A 17,115-nucleotide genomic window follows, 5' to 3' on the forward strand; every position below is an offset into this window, starting at 1 on the left:
AAAAAAAAAAAAAAAAAAACGAACGAACGAGAGCAAACAGTTTGGAATTAATTTTGGTAACTTGATATGCCTAAAACCTCGGATTTTTAGGTAAAAGTATTGTGAGGGAGAGGGAGAGGGAGAGTGAGTGAGAGATATCCTGGACTTGAATACCTGATACTTGGCATTTTTTTTTTCCTCACAATTTATATTTAGACAATCGTATTTCTCGTACTTTTAAAAAAAGTTGTCAAGACTTCTGTACACTAGCATTTCACCCAAATAAAAGGGCCCAAAATCATTACTATTGGGGAAATGATATAGCTGAGCCATGAGATGAGCTGACTTAGGGCCATGATGCTCTGAATAATTTCCAAGTGACTAAAATAACCCTATGAGAGACAGAAAACGTACTATGGTACTAACTACTACAATTGCATAGACAAAACATAGATAGATTTGATCTGAACCAATCGATTGAAGCATTGATTGACTTAAATGTGTATTGACTCAAACACCAATTGATTGACAATTGACCGTTCCTGGTGAAAGGCCGTGGCTTGACGGTTGCCCAATTGGGGCTGATAGAATTATATCACAAACCAATAATTGGCCCTTTTATAATCTGATTATAGTCTGTTTATGGCTTATTTGAAGACTTTTTATAACCCAATCACCTCAAATTAGAATGTTTATGGTATGTTATGGACCAATTAGTCAATTATCCCATTTAAAGCTTAATTCTCTTGGGCCCGACTATGAATGAATAATTGCACGATCAAATAGAAATATGTCTATGCTTTAGATTACAAGGCCTGATCGTTTAAATGAGTGAAAACATTGTAGAACTTTAAATTGGTGGAGGTTAATTTGATTTGATTGGTAACGACCAATTGACATCCCTGGTACTATGAAGAGAGGGGAGCTGCTCTACATTTAACTCTTCCTCTACTTCTTGTACCTTACCAATAATACTTATCACTATTGGAGATTAAAATCAAAGTGGGAAAAAATAAGGAAAGTGGTCCTCTATGTAGGAGTGTGGCCAATGCTAGATTGCTAGGTCTCTCTCTCTCCAAACAAAGGGTAGAGACATATTGTCATACAGGGAGGAGAGAGATACATGGGAGAACACTTTGGAGGCATATTTTTAGATAAAGTTAAGAGAAAGAATGCTATGTGATAACACACATACACATCAGCTCTTATGATCAAGGACATGACGTGATCTTTTTATACCCGCTATATCTTTGAGCGGGTATCATATGGCATTCTTTCTGCACCTGCTATGTCTTTGAGGGATGGAGGTAATTATAATAGGGTAGTGTTTTTACTTTGAATAAACAAACGAGACATGGATGGAAAACAATCAATGTCAAATATTCGCTCCCTATTTGGACGAATGGTCGGGAGGGAACACCTTCCATCGATTTCTCTCATCCTCTGCTCACAAGAGAAACTCTCTTCTTGTTAAAGAATTGAATGTGTCAATTTTGCGGCAATCCAAGTGAAGAAAAAAAATCTGGAATCTCACCTCACACGAGGAGAGAGGAGGATTAGACTCTTCCCCCCAAGTGGACAACGAATAGCGATCCAGTCTTCAGTCTTCCAGTCTAAAATTTTAAAATGAAAATGAAGACAAGAAGAAGAAAACGAAACAATATTAAATTGATGGGAATATGTGAAGTTTTGAAAATTTCATGCCCTAGTTATATTATATGCGCATCGTGGATTCATGATTCGTGACCTTACCAAAAAAAAAAAAAAAAGACATTGTCTGTATATCCAGGAGAGAGGATGACGAGACGAGTCACGACTCACGAGACAAGACGCGATGGGGCCATGAGGTATGGGGGAGAGAGACGCGTCTCTGTCTGTGTCTGACTTTGTTCATGCACAAGTCTCACTCATCACTTGTCCTCTTACAAGAAAGTCTCTCTCTCTCTCCCTCTCTCTGTCTCTCGCGGCAGTAGAGACATTTCCGTAAGCCCCAAAATCCTTTCTTTCTTGTGGGTATTTCAATGTAAATTTTTGGGTTTGGTTTGGGCACTTGGGGTTGGGTTGCATTATTTTATTCATAGTTAACTCCCCGTTCTCGGGCAACCCCACCCTCAGCTCCGTTGGAGCTACGTACCTTACAACACCCCCAACCCTCCAGGCCTCCACAGGCAGACCCCAGTCTCTCTCTCTCTCTCGTTTTGCGTTCTACGCAAGTAACGCAACGCACGCTCTCTGTTGCTGCTTCAACACTGTAAAACTACAACACATACACATCAAGATAGGGGGAAAGAGAGAGATGGGAGGGGCTTATCAAAGGACGCTTTTTTCTGCATTTTGCAGAATCTAAGGTAGGATTTTTCTTGGGGTTGTTGAGAAAAGAAGCAAAACATTTTCAGTCCAAATTCATGGCATTGCTTTCATCTTGCCATCTTTGTTGATCGTTTAGACCAGCTGGAAGAGGGTAAGTGGGGCATTCTGTAAAGGGTTGAAGAAAGTTTTCTGCCTACTGTGGTCTTCGGTTCGGTTCTCCAGTAGTCCACACCATACTACTCTGGAATCCTTTTTCTTCGACTTTCGAGGATCTACAGGGAATTGCAGTGGTTTTTTAGGCTTCTGGTGTAGTTGCTCACGCAATGACAGGTACGACGTTTCGTCGGTGATTGATTAGTTTGATACCTTTAAAAGGTTGTCACTGGGTCCGCGTGAATTGATTCTGTTGTTTGGTAAAAAGATTGGATTTATGAACAAGTTTGTGAGGAGGATAAAGGCTTTCTGAAGTGAATTAGGGCATTCTGGAGTGCCACTGTACAAGAGCTATATCTCTGTAGCACCACCGAGCTTGCTCTGAAATGTTTTAGGCGCTTCAACTGAAAATGTTTAGCAGATTTTATGCAACTGGGTAGCCTTAGAAGTTAGAATTTTTAGGATTCACTTGTTACAGAAGAGCTTTTGGAGGAACTTCCTTCGTAGATCTCCTTACTTCACCGGAGTAATGGACGATACTTCAGGAAAAACGTCGTCCAGTCTAGCCATTGCGGAGAAGCGGCCTCAGAGACCTGGTGGTTGCGTTGGCATCTTCTTTCAGCTCTTCGATTGGAACCGGAGGTTTGCAAAAAAGAAGCTATTCTCCAAGAAGCTTCTTCCACCAGGTTCTTCCTTTTCGCCCTTTTCTATGACTCCATTTTACTGTACTCCTGCTTCTACTTGTTCTTTGAGTTAAATGAAACGAGGAAATATTTTGCCTTCCGCTGTCTTTAGATCGTGCAAAGCGGGTTTCTAAGAAGTTCACTGGAGATGAGAAGCGGCCGATGGCCAAGCTTCTACTGGTATGCATGCATCTTCTTTGTTTGTTTAAATGCTTGCTTTCTAAATCTCTGTCCTATTTTTATGTTTAAGTTCTCATTCATGGCTCTTTGCAAAATGATAGATTGCTGATGAAAATCGTGGGGGTTTCCCTAGTGGGAACAAATGTGAGGTTGACGGATCTGATGTTGAACGGAACAGTGAAACACGATCGCCGGGGTTGATCGCCAGGCTAATGGGGCTGGAATCCATGCCTGCAGTGCGTAAAGATAAGCCAAAGAAACCTATATTTTCTGATCATTCTCATAAAGACTCAGAAATTAAGTCAGCTAATAAGTTTGATGGTAGAACTTCCGAACTCTTTGGTTGCGATCAAGAAGATTTGTATGCGGAGAAGGGTCTCTCGAAGCTGGAAACAAGGCCTCAGAAGCTTCAGAAGACAGGGTTGTTTGATGGCCGGCCGGTGACTCGGTTTGGAGCCGAAGCACTGCAGTTCAAGAACGTTCTATCCCGTTCTAAGAAGCATCACCAGAAGCTTGCTTGTCCAGTGAAAAGTCCGAGGAGACTCTCTAGTAAGAATGCAGCACGGCTAATGGAAGCTGCTACAAAGATTTTGGAACCTGGGTTGCAAGCTACCAATAGAGCAAAGTTTGCTCTCACTTACTCTTCTTCTCTGCATGCTACTCCAAAGGATAATGTCACAGTGGAAGGAACTTCAACTCTGTCACTGGACCATTCTAAGCATTTTGTCTGTGCTGCCAAGTCTTTGAAGGATCACTTACCTTGCAAAAGTTGTGGTAATTTGCTTAATGTTGTGGGTTCTAAGTCAAGCGCGGAATGCATAACTTCAGAGTCCAGTAATGCTTCTCCGGGGTCAGCAAGGACTAAACCAAAATTGATCAGTCAATCTCTTGAGCAAGAGAGAGATGTTATGCAAAATCAGTACCAGCCTATGCCTGCAGCCCAGGCCAAAGTCAATATGTACACTCCGAGGGAAAATACAATGGAGAGAGAGTATCCTTTTCGAGAAGATCGGGTTCAGCAGCGCTTTCCAACTCAGCGATGCAGGTCTCAAGAAGATATACATTCTTCCACTACTATCAAGCAGAGGTCTCAAGGACAAAATCAGATTCTGGTGCCCAAGGGTAGGTCTAAATACACTAATGTGCAGAGCAGAAGATATATGTCTTCTGGTGATGGTGTTAATGGGCCCAAAGACTTTGTTGCATTAAATCGGAATTCAAGCAGCCGCACCCAGCCAAGAATGCACTCTAAAGTAGTGGATAATCTTAAAGTTGATTCAAGGAGGTTTGCTTATGACAAGCAAGATGATTCGTCGTCACGACTAAGGAGCCCAGTCCGAAAGAGGAGGCCAACAAATGTTATTGGTCAGGTTGAAAGTACTGGCATCCATAGTTCATCCTATGAAAAGCAAAGAACCAATGGTAGAAATGTAATTGAGAAGAAAAGAATAGGTCTTAGAGCGAGCCCAGTGAACCAGAATCCTGTCAAGAGTGAACTTTCAAACATAGATGAAGATAATACAAATGTTAGCGACCAGGACTCTGGTATAGTTTCTTTCATGTTTAGTTCCCCAATGAGGCACTGTACTGGCTCTTCCTCCCCTGCAGAAATTGAGACAAACAGTCTGAACAGAGGTCGAAATGAGTTTATGGGCAATGATACTTCTCAACAGAGAAAGAAATTGTTTGGTGCAAGTGATGGAAATACTCCTTCTCAAAAGGCAATGCAGTTAAAAGGAGACGCTTTGGGTGCATTGCTGGAGCAAAAGCTGAGGGAACTGACATGTCAAGATGGGGATGAGCTGAATATTATGGGAAAATCCACTGCTTCAATTCTCCAAGAACTGATATCTGCCCTAACTGCAGAAAGGCCAGTTTCTCAGGATGAAGATTGCTCTTTGGTTAGATTTGACAAGAACAGCTTGTGCAAGATAAGTTCAGACCCTTCTGAATCAAGCATCTCACCAGCCCGTGGTGAGACGCTTGATTCAAACAGGAAGTTCCAGGTCAGTTGGTTTTCCTATTATTTAATGATACATATTTTTATTTAATGATACATCTTTTTATTTCTGTTGTAAAATTTATTTTACTGTTGCAGAAACAAGATGTTGAATTTGTGAGTTTTTCATTTAGTAAAACTGTTGAAAATGGATTTAATTTATCTAACTTTTTAGCATAGAAATAATATAATTTGATAAGCTGATATACATGCAATGATATAACGTCCATAAACATGACGTTTAAAACAATAAACATTGGTCCTGATAAAAGTCTCAGTGCAGTACTTACGCCTCAACATAAATGGTGTCTAACTTGACTTATGCCTCAATATAAATGTTGTCTAACTTGACCTATTTTCTGAAGATTGATGCTTATTCTTATTAAAGTTAGTGAGCTATATTGAATTTGAACAAAATCAATAAAATATCTCAGCAATTATGAGTATCAGTTTTTTGTACTTTGTAGCATAATAGGTCAAGCAGATATGGTATTTTGGTATAAGTACAAATCAACATGTGATGTATTATTTATTTCACCGTTGCAGATATATGTGCAATGATATAACTTCCATACATGAAGTTTAAAACAGTAAATAATTGTCTTGATAAAAGTGTCTCGGTGCATTACTTATGCTTCTAACATGAATGGTGCCCAACTTGACCTAATTTCTGAAGATTGATGCTCATTCTTAATAAAGTTAATGAGATTTATTGAATTTTGAACAAAATCAATAAAATATCTCAGCAATTATGAGTATTGTTTGTACTTTGCGGCATAAAAGGTCCAGAAGATTCAGTACTTTGGTATAGGTATAAGATTCAACAAGTGATGATGCATAAGGAGACTGAATGTTTCTACGGATACAACTATGTAAGATTCTCAACCTGATCCTGAGGCTAACACCACAGAACCTAACACTCCTGAGTAACTGAAACGATGGTGGGGATGGAAAAGGAAAAGATGACTATTAGGAAGAAACAAAACAATTTAAAATTAGTATAGGCCTGACGTGATTTGCTTTTCTATCTCTCCTTAGCAGCTTAAGTAAATAGAAGAACTTATCCCTATTTTCATATATGCATCCTACATATCCTCTGGTTCAATTTATTTAAGGGCAAGAGATCGCTGCCTGGTCATGTAGTCCCTGCACCAGCGCAGGGGTTAATAAGAGTCCACAGGGGCATCAACATGAATGTGATTTTTTATTTCACAAGGGGTGGGGTGGTAATTTTGTGCACCCTGGGCACGGGTCACGCAACCAGGCAGCATTCCTTTTCCCTTTACTCAATTTAATGCTTTGCATATGCAACTTTCAGATTCTATTATTCTGTATATATGTCCTTAACCCATGGTGTACCATTGTCCATCTCCACCTAACTGTAGTTTATTGACTTCGATTTTCTTCAGGTAGTAGCAAAAGCTGCTCGAGTTTCAGTTGCCTTGCCCCTTTCTGGGGATGGGGAACATCATAGTCCAGGGTCGGTACTTGAAGCATCTTTCTCTAATGATAGTTGCCTCTCCGACAGTCTTGATGATTTCTCAGGTAAGAATCTGTGCTAGATTTTTAGACTAAGTTTTAGGCAATTGATTTACACCTAAGTAATCTTTATTAGTTACTTTCATAATCATTTAATTCTTAGTTTCTGGAATTTTATCTTACACACTTGTTCCAGGATGTAAGATGCATTTGGAGCCCATAGATTGCTTCTACGACCAACATAAAACGTCAGGTGCTGATGCTGATCTTTTGGATTCTGCAGCCTCATTCTGCAGGAGTAGTGCTGGAAGTGAGATGGTGACGAATTCCATCAGCTCCACTTCCAAAATATTAGACAGTTTAGGTCTTACTGATGTTGGATTAGATGGAAACAAACTCGACCACTCCAGGGAGGTTATATTGAATGCAGAATTGTTGTTTGGAAATGCTTCTCCAATTAATGGCAAGGAAGAGTTCATTCTAGGCCCAATTCTCCTTGAGGAAGTTCAGATTCTTGTTGATACATGGTACAGAAGTTCTGACTGCAGACTGGGTCTCATGGAAGCCAAAGAGAGGTACCAACTGAATAAGTTCCTTTTTGACTGTCTGGTAGAGTGTTTGGACTCAAAGTATGGCAACTACTGTAAAATAGGGTTTAGAGTTTGGAAGAAAATGCAATTAGGAATGAGGAGAGAGAGTTTGAGGAAGGAGGTTTTTGAGGAAATTAGAAAGTGGACTGATTTAGCTGGAAGAGACCTAGATGAGATAATTGACTGGGAAATGAGTCATTCCTTGGGGAAATGGATGCATTTTGAGGTTGAAGCATTTGAGACGGGGGTTGAAATAGAGCAGGACATACTTAAGCTCCTGATCAATGAATTGGTGATTGACCTCTTGCCATGCAGAGGAAGTTACTTTTCAAGTCTCGAGGAAGACAATTTTATTGACTACGTAGAATTTTTGCAATGCAGAGGGAGTTTGTGAGTGAATCTTAGCCACAGTTTGACTCGTCGAAGTTACACAACTAATCCATTCCGCTCCCCCAATCTGACATCCCTTTTTGTTTGGTTTGGTGAAGCCAAGGATTCTGGGTGTTTTTTTTGTAATTATGCAAACAATTGTAGCCACAGGGTTAGCCAAGACACACCTCCCTGTCAATTGAGGACATTGAAATATTTGTACAAATGGGTCAATTCACATGGATAAATTAAACTGCTAATTCCTGGTCTCTTAATTCTTTATTTTGGTTTTTGTTTTAATGTTTACTAGTTCATCTATGGGAGACAGGTATACTGATATTTGAAAATGATGGATAATATAGGTAATAGTGTTGCCCGTGGTAACAATTATGTTAATCTTTGTGAAAGGTCAAAATGGGTTTCAATTGAATCCAAAGCTGCTTCTGGAGGTGAAGGAGATGTAGAATAGAAATCAGTTATTATTGCTGTGGAAGCAGGTTATTACAGTGAAGGGAAATAATGTGTAGCAGCTATGATGCAAACCCATGGGTTCATAGCTTGGTCCACTCATAGTACAAGGAATATTGTTGATGGAAGGGAGCGCGGTATCCCCAACTGATTACAGGTAGCAGCAATTTAATTACAATGAAAATTGCAGCAAAATTGATAAATTTTCATGTGGGTTTGTTTCTGACTGATCTCCTTGTCTCATGCTCGAAACCAGAACACTGATTCATGATCCCAGAACCCCAAGCCCTGAAAGCAGAACCAAGAAAATCCTGAATCTAGGTTGTTAGAACCAAGAATCCAGGAACACTGATTCATGATCCCAGAACCCCGAGCCCTGAAAGCAGAACCAAGAACTCCGATCCCAAATCCAGAACCTTGAACCATGAACCTAGGACTCAGATCCTTGAACCCAGAACCTAGAATCTAGAATCCGGAAAGTAGAACCCAGAACCCTGAAGGGCCAAGAATCCAAAACCTGATGACATTTCTATAGGAGGTACGGATATGATGAAAACAAGAAAAGCTAAAAAAAGTCATGAACACAAAGATCATCCATTTGCTGCCAAGAAATTCCATTCTATTATTCGTTGTCAATTCCAGTATACATCCATACATAGTTCACTCATACACATGAAGAGGGATTGGAAAACAAAAAATTTGGAAAACAAAAAATGGCAGAACTATTCTGTAAAAGAATAAAATAGAAGGAAAACCAATCCTCTCAAAATAAACAAGAAACAAGAGGGTGAAACATATCATACGATCCAGGAATTGAAAAGAAATAGATGAAAATTAGAAGTGGAGGGTACGCATCGTGTATGAAAATGATGAGAATTGAGACCATGGGTCCACAATTAGAACTGTCTGTAACCCAAAACAGCTCTGTTGATTCCTTTGTTGCCCTTCCCTCCTCTGTTTTCACCGTTAATGGCAGAGGCAGCAGCAGAAGACAATCCCTTGAGTTCATCAAAGCTTGCGTAACTCTTTCTCATCATTACACCCCCACCTCTCTTCTCTCCGGCATTAGCAGATTTACTACCCCCCTGTTTTGACGAGAATGCAGAGAGTTTCGAAGTCTTGGAAGGCCGTGGAGTCATCTCCAACATCGATGGCAATGCTATTGACGATGGTGGCCTTCTGTTTTCTTTCCTCAGAACAGCTGAGAAATCAGGCACTGATTGAGCAACAGCTGAAGTTCTGTTGCGCACACCACCTGCTATTGTCTCCTGAAACGTTACCCTTTTCTTAGGAGGTGTCACCATCGACTTTGGTTCATCGGAGTAGTGTTGCTTGATCATCATGTTGTGCATCCTCAGCTTTGATTCTCTCAGTTCAGCGTAAGCTTTGTATCTCGGTCCCCTTTCCATAGCAAAATCGGCCAGAGTAAATTCTAATGGCTTGGGTAGGGTGGAGGTAGAATTCTGAGAGAGGATCCAATTACTGGGATCGAGGGCTGAGAAGAGAGATTCTACAGTGTGATTTGACTGATGGGTTGTTGGTGGCTGGGCACTTATACTCTCCGCCGAAGAAGATGAAGTTGAACTCTTAGAGAGGAGAAAAGCCTTGGGATCAAGAGCCGCAGAGAGAGATTCGAGAGTGTGACTTTGTTGATTGTTTTGTTTCAGATCAGCGGCAGTAGTGTCGGCCATGGTTTCTGAATTGGAACTTCGGAAGGAGGTTGATGTTGAGCTTGAACTTGAAGTTGAATTCGTAGAAAGCAGAAAAGCCTTTGGATCAAAGGCTGCAAAGAGAGATTCGAGAGTCTGATTCCTGGGCTGATGTGGTCGCCGCACAGCACCAGAAATCTCTGCCATGGTTGCTGTTTCTGCACCTCTTAGTACTTTCGTTCCTCTGGTTTGAAACAAAAAAAGCAATTCGATTTCATTGGTATAATGTTCCAACGGTCTGGAAAAAAAAAAGTTGCGAATTTGACTCTCACGGCGTGTGACGTTTCAAAATCATCATCAGCTCGTCTTTCCCTCTCCAACTCCTAACCTTCTAACGGTCCAATTGTAATGGGTCCCTTATTCTAGCCATCTTTCACTTTCCAAAAGCCAGAAAGGGATCCAAGTTTGTCTTTTTTCTTTTTTTCTAACCATCTTCACTTTCCGTGTTGTTTTAAATAGAGAATTTATTCAATTAATCTAACAGTCCAAGGCATAGAAGTGTTAAAATAAAAAATGATGGAATGACGAAATCTTGTTTAGTCATTTTGGTTTCATTCCAAATATATATAAAAAAAAGTAAACAACTAGGGTAATCATTCCTGAAACATGTTCACTAAACAACATATATATATATATATATATATTTTGTTTTAAAATAGCATTTTGACACATAAACTGAAAATTCTGTTTTTGATACAAAACATCATTTCTGATACAAAACGTCGTTTCTGGAACTGAATGACTATCAAACGCAGTCTTAGAACATGATAACCACGTTCCAACATTTGAGTTTCATTCCAAAACGAAATTTTGGCATAGAAACATAAAATTCTGATTTTGACACGAAACGTCGTTTTTGGAGCAGAATGACTATCAAACGCAGCCTAAAACCTATGAGGGTATTTGTGAATTAAAGGGAAAGGTGAATTATTCCATTTCATTGGTTGCCAGCCATAGTCTGAAATCTCACAAAAATCTCAGCGAAATTTAGGAATTTTAGTGGGTTTTTTTTTTACCAAAACGAAATTACATACGAAATAAGATGTAAGCAAAGTTTCGGTCGAAATTTCGGTACCATTTCGGTGTCTCGCCAAAACGGTGCAATCCCTTTGTTATAAATACTCCATCTCGTCTGTCTCGGCTATTTCGGTGATTTCGATTCAAGGAGACTATTTTGAAGGGAAAACACTCCTTCCATCTCTAATTAGTCACATCACACATCTTTGACTTCCATTGGACTCCTACAAGAAGATCTATACATTCAAAGCCTAAGAAAGGTAAAGTTCTTTCTCTGAGACCATTTTTTAATTTTTTTTGAAATAGTACATAAATACTTGTTGGATGCTTGTAGATTTTTTTATATGTTAGACATTAGAGGCCGATCTATGACCTCATGGAGTCGAAATTATTTTTTTTCCTACATAATTTTTTTTTAATTTTTCTGGTTTAAAAATAATTTTTTATTAATATAAATTATTACTTTTTATGCTAAATATTGCTTTGATGGTTGTCAACTATATATATGTTATTCACCAATGGCTGTTCTACGACACCATTGGAGTGAAATTTTTTTCTAGCCAGTATTTATTTATTTTAATTTTTAAAAAATAGATTAATAATTAAAAAATAATTTTAAAAATAGGAAAAATTTATGTTTTGATTTTCAAAATAAAAGAAAAATAGGAGATCAATATTAGAGTGTTTTGGAGCGTACTATATGCTTATTATGTTATAACATCTTTGATTTTGTTGTATTATATCATTAAAATATTTTCTAAAATTGATTAAAAAATAATTTTATGCAAGAATAAAATATAAGCAGCTACCATATACTTGTAAGTGAATAATGACATTCTTTTGTTTTTTTTATACATTAGCATCAGGGTGACATAAAATGGTTAGAGGAGGTAATGAGGAAGGCGGGAGAAGAGGGAGAGGACGTTGGAGACATGATAGTAGTTATGATAGTGGAGAGATTGCATGGAAACACAGAGAGCTAATTGATGGTGATAAGAGGAATACAAAATGCAACTATTGTCATAAGAGGTTTATGAGTGGTGGGGCCACAAGACTTAAGCAACATCTGGTTGAAAATTCCTCAAATGTGGCTAGATGCAAAGAAGTGCCTAATCATATTGCCAAGGCCATAGTTGAAGACATGAAGGGGAAAATAAGAGAAAAACGGTAAAAGAGAAGATGAGGATAGAGTTTGAGGAGGTACTACATGCTCCCGTGCATTGATATAATGATGATAGTGATGATGACAGCGATGACCTTGTGTATGTGCTTGATGACATAGAAACTGAGTAAGAGGCTAGAAATTGGTGGCAGGTGTAAGTAGGGGTGTCAATCGGTCGGTCCAGCTCGGTTTCGGTCCGGGTTGAGTCGGTTTCGGTGTGGGAAAGTTGAAACCGAAATCGAACCAATAAGGAAATTCTGGTTTCGGTTTTGGTTTGTCTTCGGTTTCTTAAATTGATTTGTAACCGGGTTGGTTTTGATTTTTGGTCTAGTTTGGATTCGATTTTCCATACAAATGTATACAAAACTATGCAAATTTTGATTTTTTTAATGAATTTTGGAGTGTTTCGGTTTCTTACCGGTTTGGTTTCAGTTTCGGTCTGGGTTTTAAGACAGTTTCGGTTTGGTTTCGGGTTCATCCGGTTTCTGGTGTGATTTGTTTTGGTTTTGGGGTTGTAATACTCCAAATCGAACCGAACCAATAAGGCTTCGGTTTGGTTCGGTCCGTGTTGTCATCAGTTCGGTCCGATTGGTTTTACTGGTTCGGTTTAGGAATTGACACCCCTAGGTGTAAGCATTGAGCCGACAGAGTCTTCATGAGGATATGGAAAGGCGTAGACATGAAAGGACTAGTCCATCAAGAGCAGGAGATAGTGGATCTTCACAGATCCCTTTGCCATTTAGAAGATCACAGAGTACAAGGGCAAACCCAGCTCTAGCTCCAGCTCCAGTGGTTTCACCTCGTGTGAACCCTGTTCTACAACAGGATCCCTGTGCGTACAAGAAAAAGGGTAGTAAGCAGCGTAAGATAAAGGGGATGTGGGGAGACATGAAAGCTTATGTTGGGGAGGCAGTGTTTAAGTGGATGTTATTTAATAGCATCCCAGTAAATGCCACCATAGGTCCCTATTACCAACCGATGCTTAATAAAGTGGCCGACTGCATATGAGGTGATGAATGTATATTTTTCTAAGAAGAAGGCTAACTTGAAAGCATATATTGATGAGTTAAAAGTTATGTGGAAGAGCTATGGGGTAATCATAATGTGTGATGGTTGGACAGGGCCCACGAGAAAGTCCATCAATTTTATGATTTATTGTGATGGTAGAACCATTTTCTTGAAGTCTATTAATGCATCCAAGGAAAGAAAGGATGCAAAATATATTTACAAGCTTTTGAAGGATATTGTGAAAGAAGTTGGGATACAAAATGTTGCTCAGATTGTGACTGACAATGGAAATAACTACAAAAAGGCCAGAATTAAAATGAACAACTCTAGATTCTAACTCTTTTGGACTCCTGGTGCAGCACATTGCATTGACCTAATGTTGAAGGACATGAGGAAACTTAAAATTGTGCAGACTGTGGTTGAAAGGGCTAGGCAAGTGAACACATTTGTCTATAATCATTGGTTTTCATTGAACCTATCGAGGGAGAAGTGCAAGGGTGACTTGGTCAGACCCGGTCTCATAAGATTTGCTACCAACTATATTGCACTACAGAGTTTTGAATCCAAGAAAGTTGGTCTTCGATCTATGTTCACATCTAAGGAGTGATTTGGTTGGAAGGAAGCAGGATTAGCTAGTGATAGGGAGGCACAGGCAACCATTTCATTAGAGGAGTTTTGGACACAATTGGGTAAAGTGATAGCTAGTGATATGGAGGCACAGGCAACCATTTCATCAGAGGAGTTTTGGACACAATTGGTTAAAGTGGTTAAAATCTTGACACCAATTGTTGGCATGTTGAAGTTGATAGATTTTGTTTTTAAACCCACCTTGCCAAGCCTGTGGGTTTCCATTGCAATGATGAAGGAAAATGTCTATGTTACCAACCCACATGCAAGTAGGAAATTTATCGAAATAATAGAAGACCGTTGGGAGTGCCAGCTTTCGCATCCGTTGCATAAGACTAGTAAGCAAAGCTGAATACATTCTTTTATGTGATATAAAAATGCATTAATGTTCACATTGACAATAATATGTTATCACATTTCAGCATATTATCTAAACCTTAGGTAACAGTACAGCAAGAGACTTGCATTGGACCTGGATCTTCTAGAAACAGTGAAGCAGGTTGTCACGCCCCGTTCACTTAGAATCGGATTGGTGACTGGGTTCCTTTCGGGTAACCCAAAACCACCAGGATCATCTGATATAGTAATCACTGCACAACAAAGCCACACATGATCAATGGAATATGATAATATACTACAACGAAAGTCTTATCATAAATGATTACCTGTAATTCCCCCAAATACTCTTGATATCCATATTGTTATACATAAAGTATTTATATGTAGGCCCGTAGGCATGATATTTACACAAGAAATAGTAATTTAAATATTGAAAGTACAAAAAGGAAAATATACCAAAAGAATCAAAAGAGTGCAGTAAATAGAATTTGTCACTGTTGCCCTACAACACAACCCTCACACGAGCAGCCGTCACAGTGTTCAAATTCTTCGGGGACCCACCAATCCCCCACTGGGATTTCATCAGTGGGACCCGGCACAGGTTCCTCTAAAGAATATCTTGTTAAATCATCTAAAAAATTGTGTACACGAAGGGTGAACTCACTAGCTTAGTAAATGAAAAGAAAGACGCTCACAAGCAAATGCAAAACAAATGATACTATATGCAGGAGATTCATTTTAATCCTATTCCACCTAAACAAATCATTCTAGGTCATAGATAACGTGCTACTCACAACCATAGTGCACGTATGCCCCAGGTTCGAGATGTGTTCTCCATCCCGCGATAAGCCCATAGGGTTTTCGGAGAAGGCCCATCGTGAGCACTCAGAAAAGTAAATCTTGGTCGAACCATAGCAGAAATGTAAAACATGGCCGAACCACAGCAAAAATGTAAATCGTGGCTGAACCACAGTAGAAAAGTAAATTGTGTTCAAACCACAGTAGAAATTAAAAGTAGTACGATTGGCCCTTTGAATATATCACCAAGATGTCCAACTGTCCTAATGATCAGCCAGATGTACTTCTAACCACCACGATGGTTCACGATCGACGTTTTTCCCCAGTGATAACCCAACACGTAAACCCCCTGTTGGGAAGGGTCGTAGCATGAGAGAATATGAAATCCTAACCACATGCTCCTACATGAAATAGTACAACTGAATAGTTCTTCTGTGTCTCATTCCACGGTGAACCAATGCATTTGTTTTCAAGCTGGCTATGGCATCTAATCGAGAAATCTCACACATATTCGGCAAGTCAGCATCATAAACATCACATGATAAATCCATTCTTAAGATTTCAACATACAACAATGCATATATAATTTAAGATATATATGTTTAGTTCTAATGCATCACTCATTCATCAATCATATGCATGAGCATGGCAATCGATATGTCAATATAGTCCATGAATGCGAAGGATACCAAAAATACTCTATTCTTATGAAAGAATTAGCACTCGCGGTATAGGTAAGATTTTGAGTGAGAATATGAGTTTCTCGAAACCTAGCATAGATAAAGGGTTTAGAAACACGTATAAATCGGGACTATAATTGACGTAGGTTATAGATATGACGTGTATAATAGCGTGAAGAAGGTTGTCGGTGAGTTTGAGTTCAATCGGAGCTCATTTGAGCAACAGGTGGGTCATACAGGTGGGTAGGAGAACCCACCTGTGAAGTCTGCCTAGATCAATGGTCATATAGGCGGGTTAGGCACCTGTCGATCTTACTCACTAGTAGAACTTGAGGGGATAGGTGTGACTGATAGGTCACACCGACGGGTCAAGCACCCACCGGTTCTCTCAGATTTTGCTATTTTCCTTCTTTCTTCCATTCCAACTCTTGGAGCCCCAATAGGGTGATTCCCACATCATTTTCCACCCATTCTAAGTTTCATCTACTTGACTGTACCATGGATCTAAGACAACAACAAGATTTGGGAGAAAAAATTATACATTTACTTGGAAAAACCCCAAATCTTGGAATCTTCTTCCCAAACTCAAATGCCACTTCAATAATCACCAAATCTTTGTTTCTCTCCTCAAATACTTCAAGAAAATCACACAATGGCTTCATTATCGTCTAGATTCAAACATATACAAAGAGGATTTCATCAAATCTCAAGGTTCATGGTGTTACTTACCTCAAAATGAAGATCTCAAGTCACCGGACACTATTTCGGTGATAGAACGGCGACGTGCGGCTTCGGAATCCAAGGGGTGAGCCTCTTTCCCCTTCCTTCTCTCCTTCTTCCTCTTTTCTCCCTCTTCTTTACTCCTCTCACCCACTTTGCTAAAATTATAAATGAGGGAGAGAGTGTTATAAAGCTATTTATACCCTCGGGTTATAAATATCTTCTAGGGTCCATTTGGTTTTGTCCATTTATGGACCGAATCGCATTAAACTGCTTTTTCAGGCGAGGTAGCCAACATCATCGGGCATACTAGACCTCATTATGATGAGGAGGCTGAGACACGTGCTCATCCAAGCAAGGTGGGTCATACTGGTGGGTCTCGCACCTACCAGTTGGCCAAACAAGCCAATCTTACTGTATTTTGGAGGAAAACAGAGTCTTAACATGTACTTCACTCTCGCCACGCATTGTGGACCAAGTTCCTATCATTCAATACGATAGCGTACCTTTCCTATTCATACATGGCCTTGTACTATGTGTAAAGACATGGCTTAGGCATGCGGGTCATCTTGAGTACCGGTTCAATCTCATCCGACCACCCCGCATTTGACGTTACCCTTGCCATCATGTACCACAAGGCACCGGCATCAAGCCATTCCAGTTCAGACCCTGCAAGACCAAATCAAACCAACCGATCAATAAATCGGGTTTAAAGAGCAGGGCTCTACATCTACCCCCCTCTTTGAAAATTTTATCCTCGAACTTGAAGTTACCAAGTAATCCAAAAAAATGAGGATATTTAGCCTGGATATCAGCTTCTTTCTCCCAGGATGCTTTCTCAAGTG

The 17,115-nt window shown here is 39.6% G+C and overlaps 2 protein-coding genes across 3 annotated transcripts; one reads left to right on the forward strand and one right to left on the reverse strand.

Moving 5' to 3' along the window:
- The first annotated feature begins 2,018 nt into the window (after positions 1-2,018).
- On the forward strand, positions 2,019-8,011 carry LOC122077905. 2 transcript variants are annotated; one of them, XM_042643803.1, is made up of 5 exons: positions 2,019-3,128; positions 3,238-3,305; positions 3,407-5,311; positions 6,714-6,849; positions 7,067-8,011. In XM_042643803.1, exons 1-5 carry the CDS (start codon positions 2,972-2,974, stop codon positions 7,765-7,767), a joined length of 2,967 nt encoding a protein of 988 aa, XP_042499737.1. In that variant the 5' UTR covers positions 2,019-2,971; the 3' UTR covers positions 7,768-8,011. The 2 variants fall into 2 exon arrangements, with proteins under 2 accessions (XP_042499737.1, XP_042499734.1); XM_042643800.1 differs by having other exon boundaries at positions 2,020-3,128; positions 6,980-8,011.
- Positions 8,012-8,807: 796 nt separating this feature from the next.
- On the reverse strand, positions 8,808-10,193 carry LOC122077918. The gene has a single exon (XM_042643809.1). The coding sequence runs from the start codon at positions 10,064-10,066 to the stop codon at positions 9,107-9,109; it is 960 nt and encodes a 319-aa protein (XP_042499743.1). The 5' UTR covers positions 10,067-10,193; the 3' UTR covers positions 8,808-9,106.
- Positions 10,194-17,115: the final 6,922 nt, after the last annotated feature.

The sequence above is a fragment of the Macadamia integrifolia genome, chromosome 1, assembly GCF_013358625.1.
Source record: "Macadamia integrifolia cultivar HAES 741 chromosome 1, SCU_Mint_v3, whole genome shotgun sequence".
NCBI lineage: Eukaryota > Viridiplantae > Streptophyta > Magnoliopsida > Proteales > Proteaceae > Macadamia > Macadamia integrifolia.

Coding starts and splice junctions, on each gene's coding strand:
- LOC122077905 (XM_042643800.1), top strand. CDS start 2,972: ATGGACGATACTTCAGGAAAAACGTCGTCCAGTCTAGCCATTGCGGAG. Junction 3,129..3,237: donor CAAGAAGCTTCTTCCACCAG/GTTCTTCCTTTT, acceptor CGCTGTCTTTAG/ATCGTGCAAAGCGGGTTTCT. Junction 6,850..6,979: donor CAGTCTTGATGATTTCTCAG/GTAAGAATCTGT, acceptor CACTTGTTCCAG/GATGTAAGATGCATTTGGAG.
- LOC122077918 (XM_042643809.1), bottom strand. CDS start 10,066: ATGGCAGAGATTTCTGGTGCTGTGCGGCGACCACATCAGCCCAGGAAT.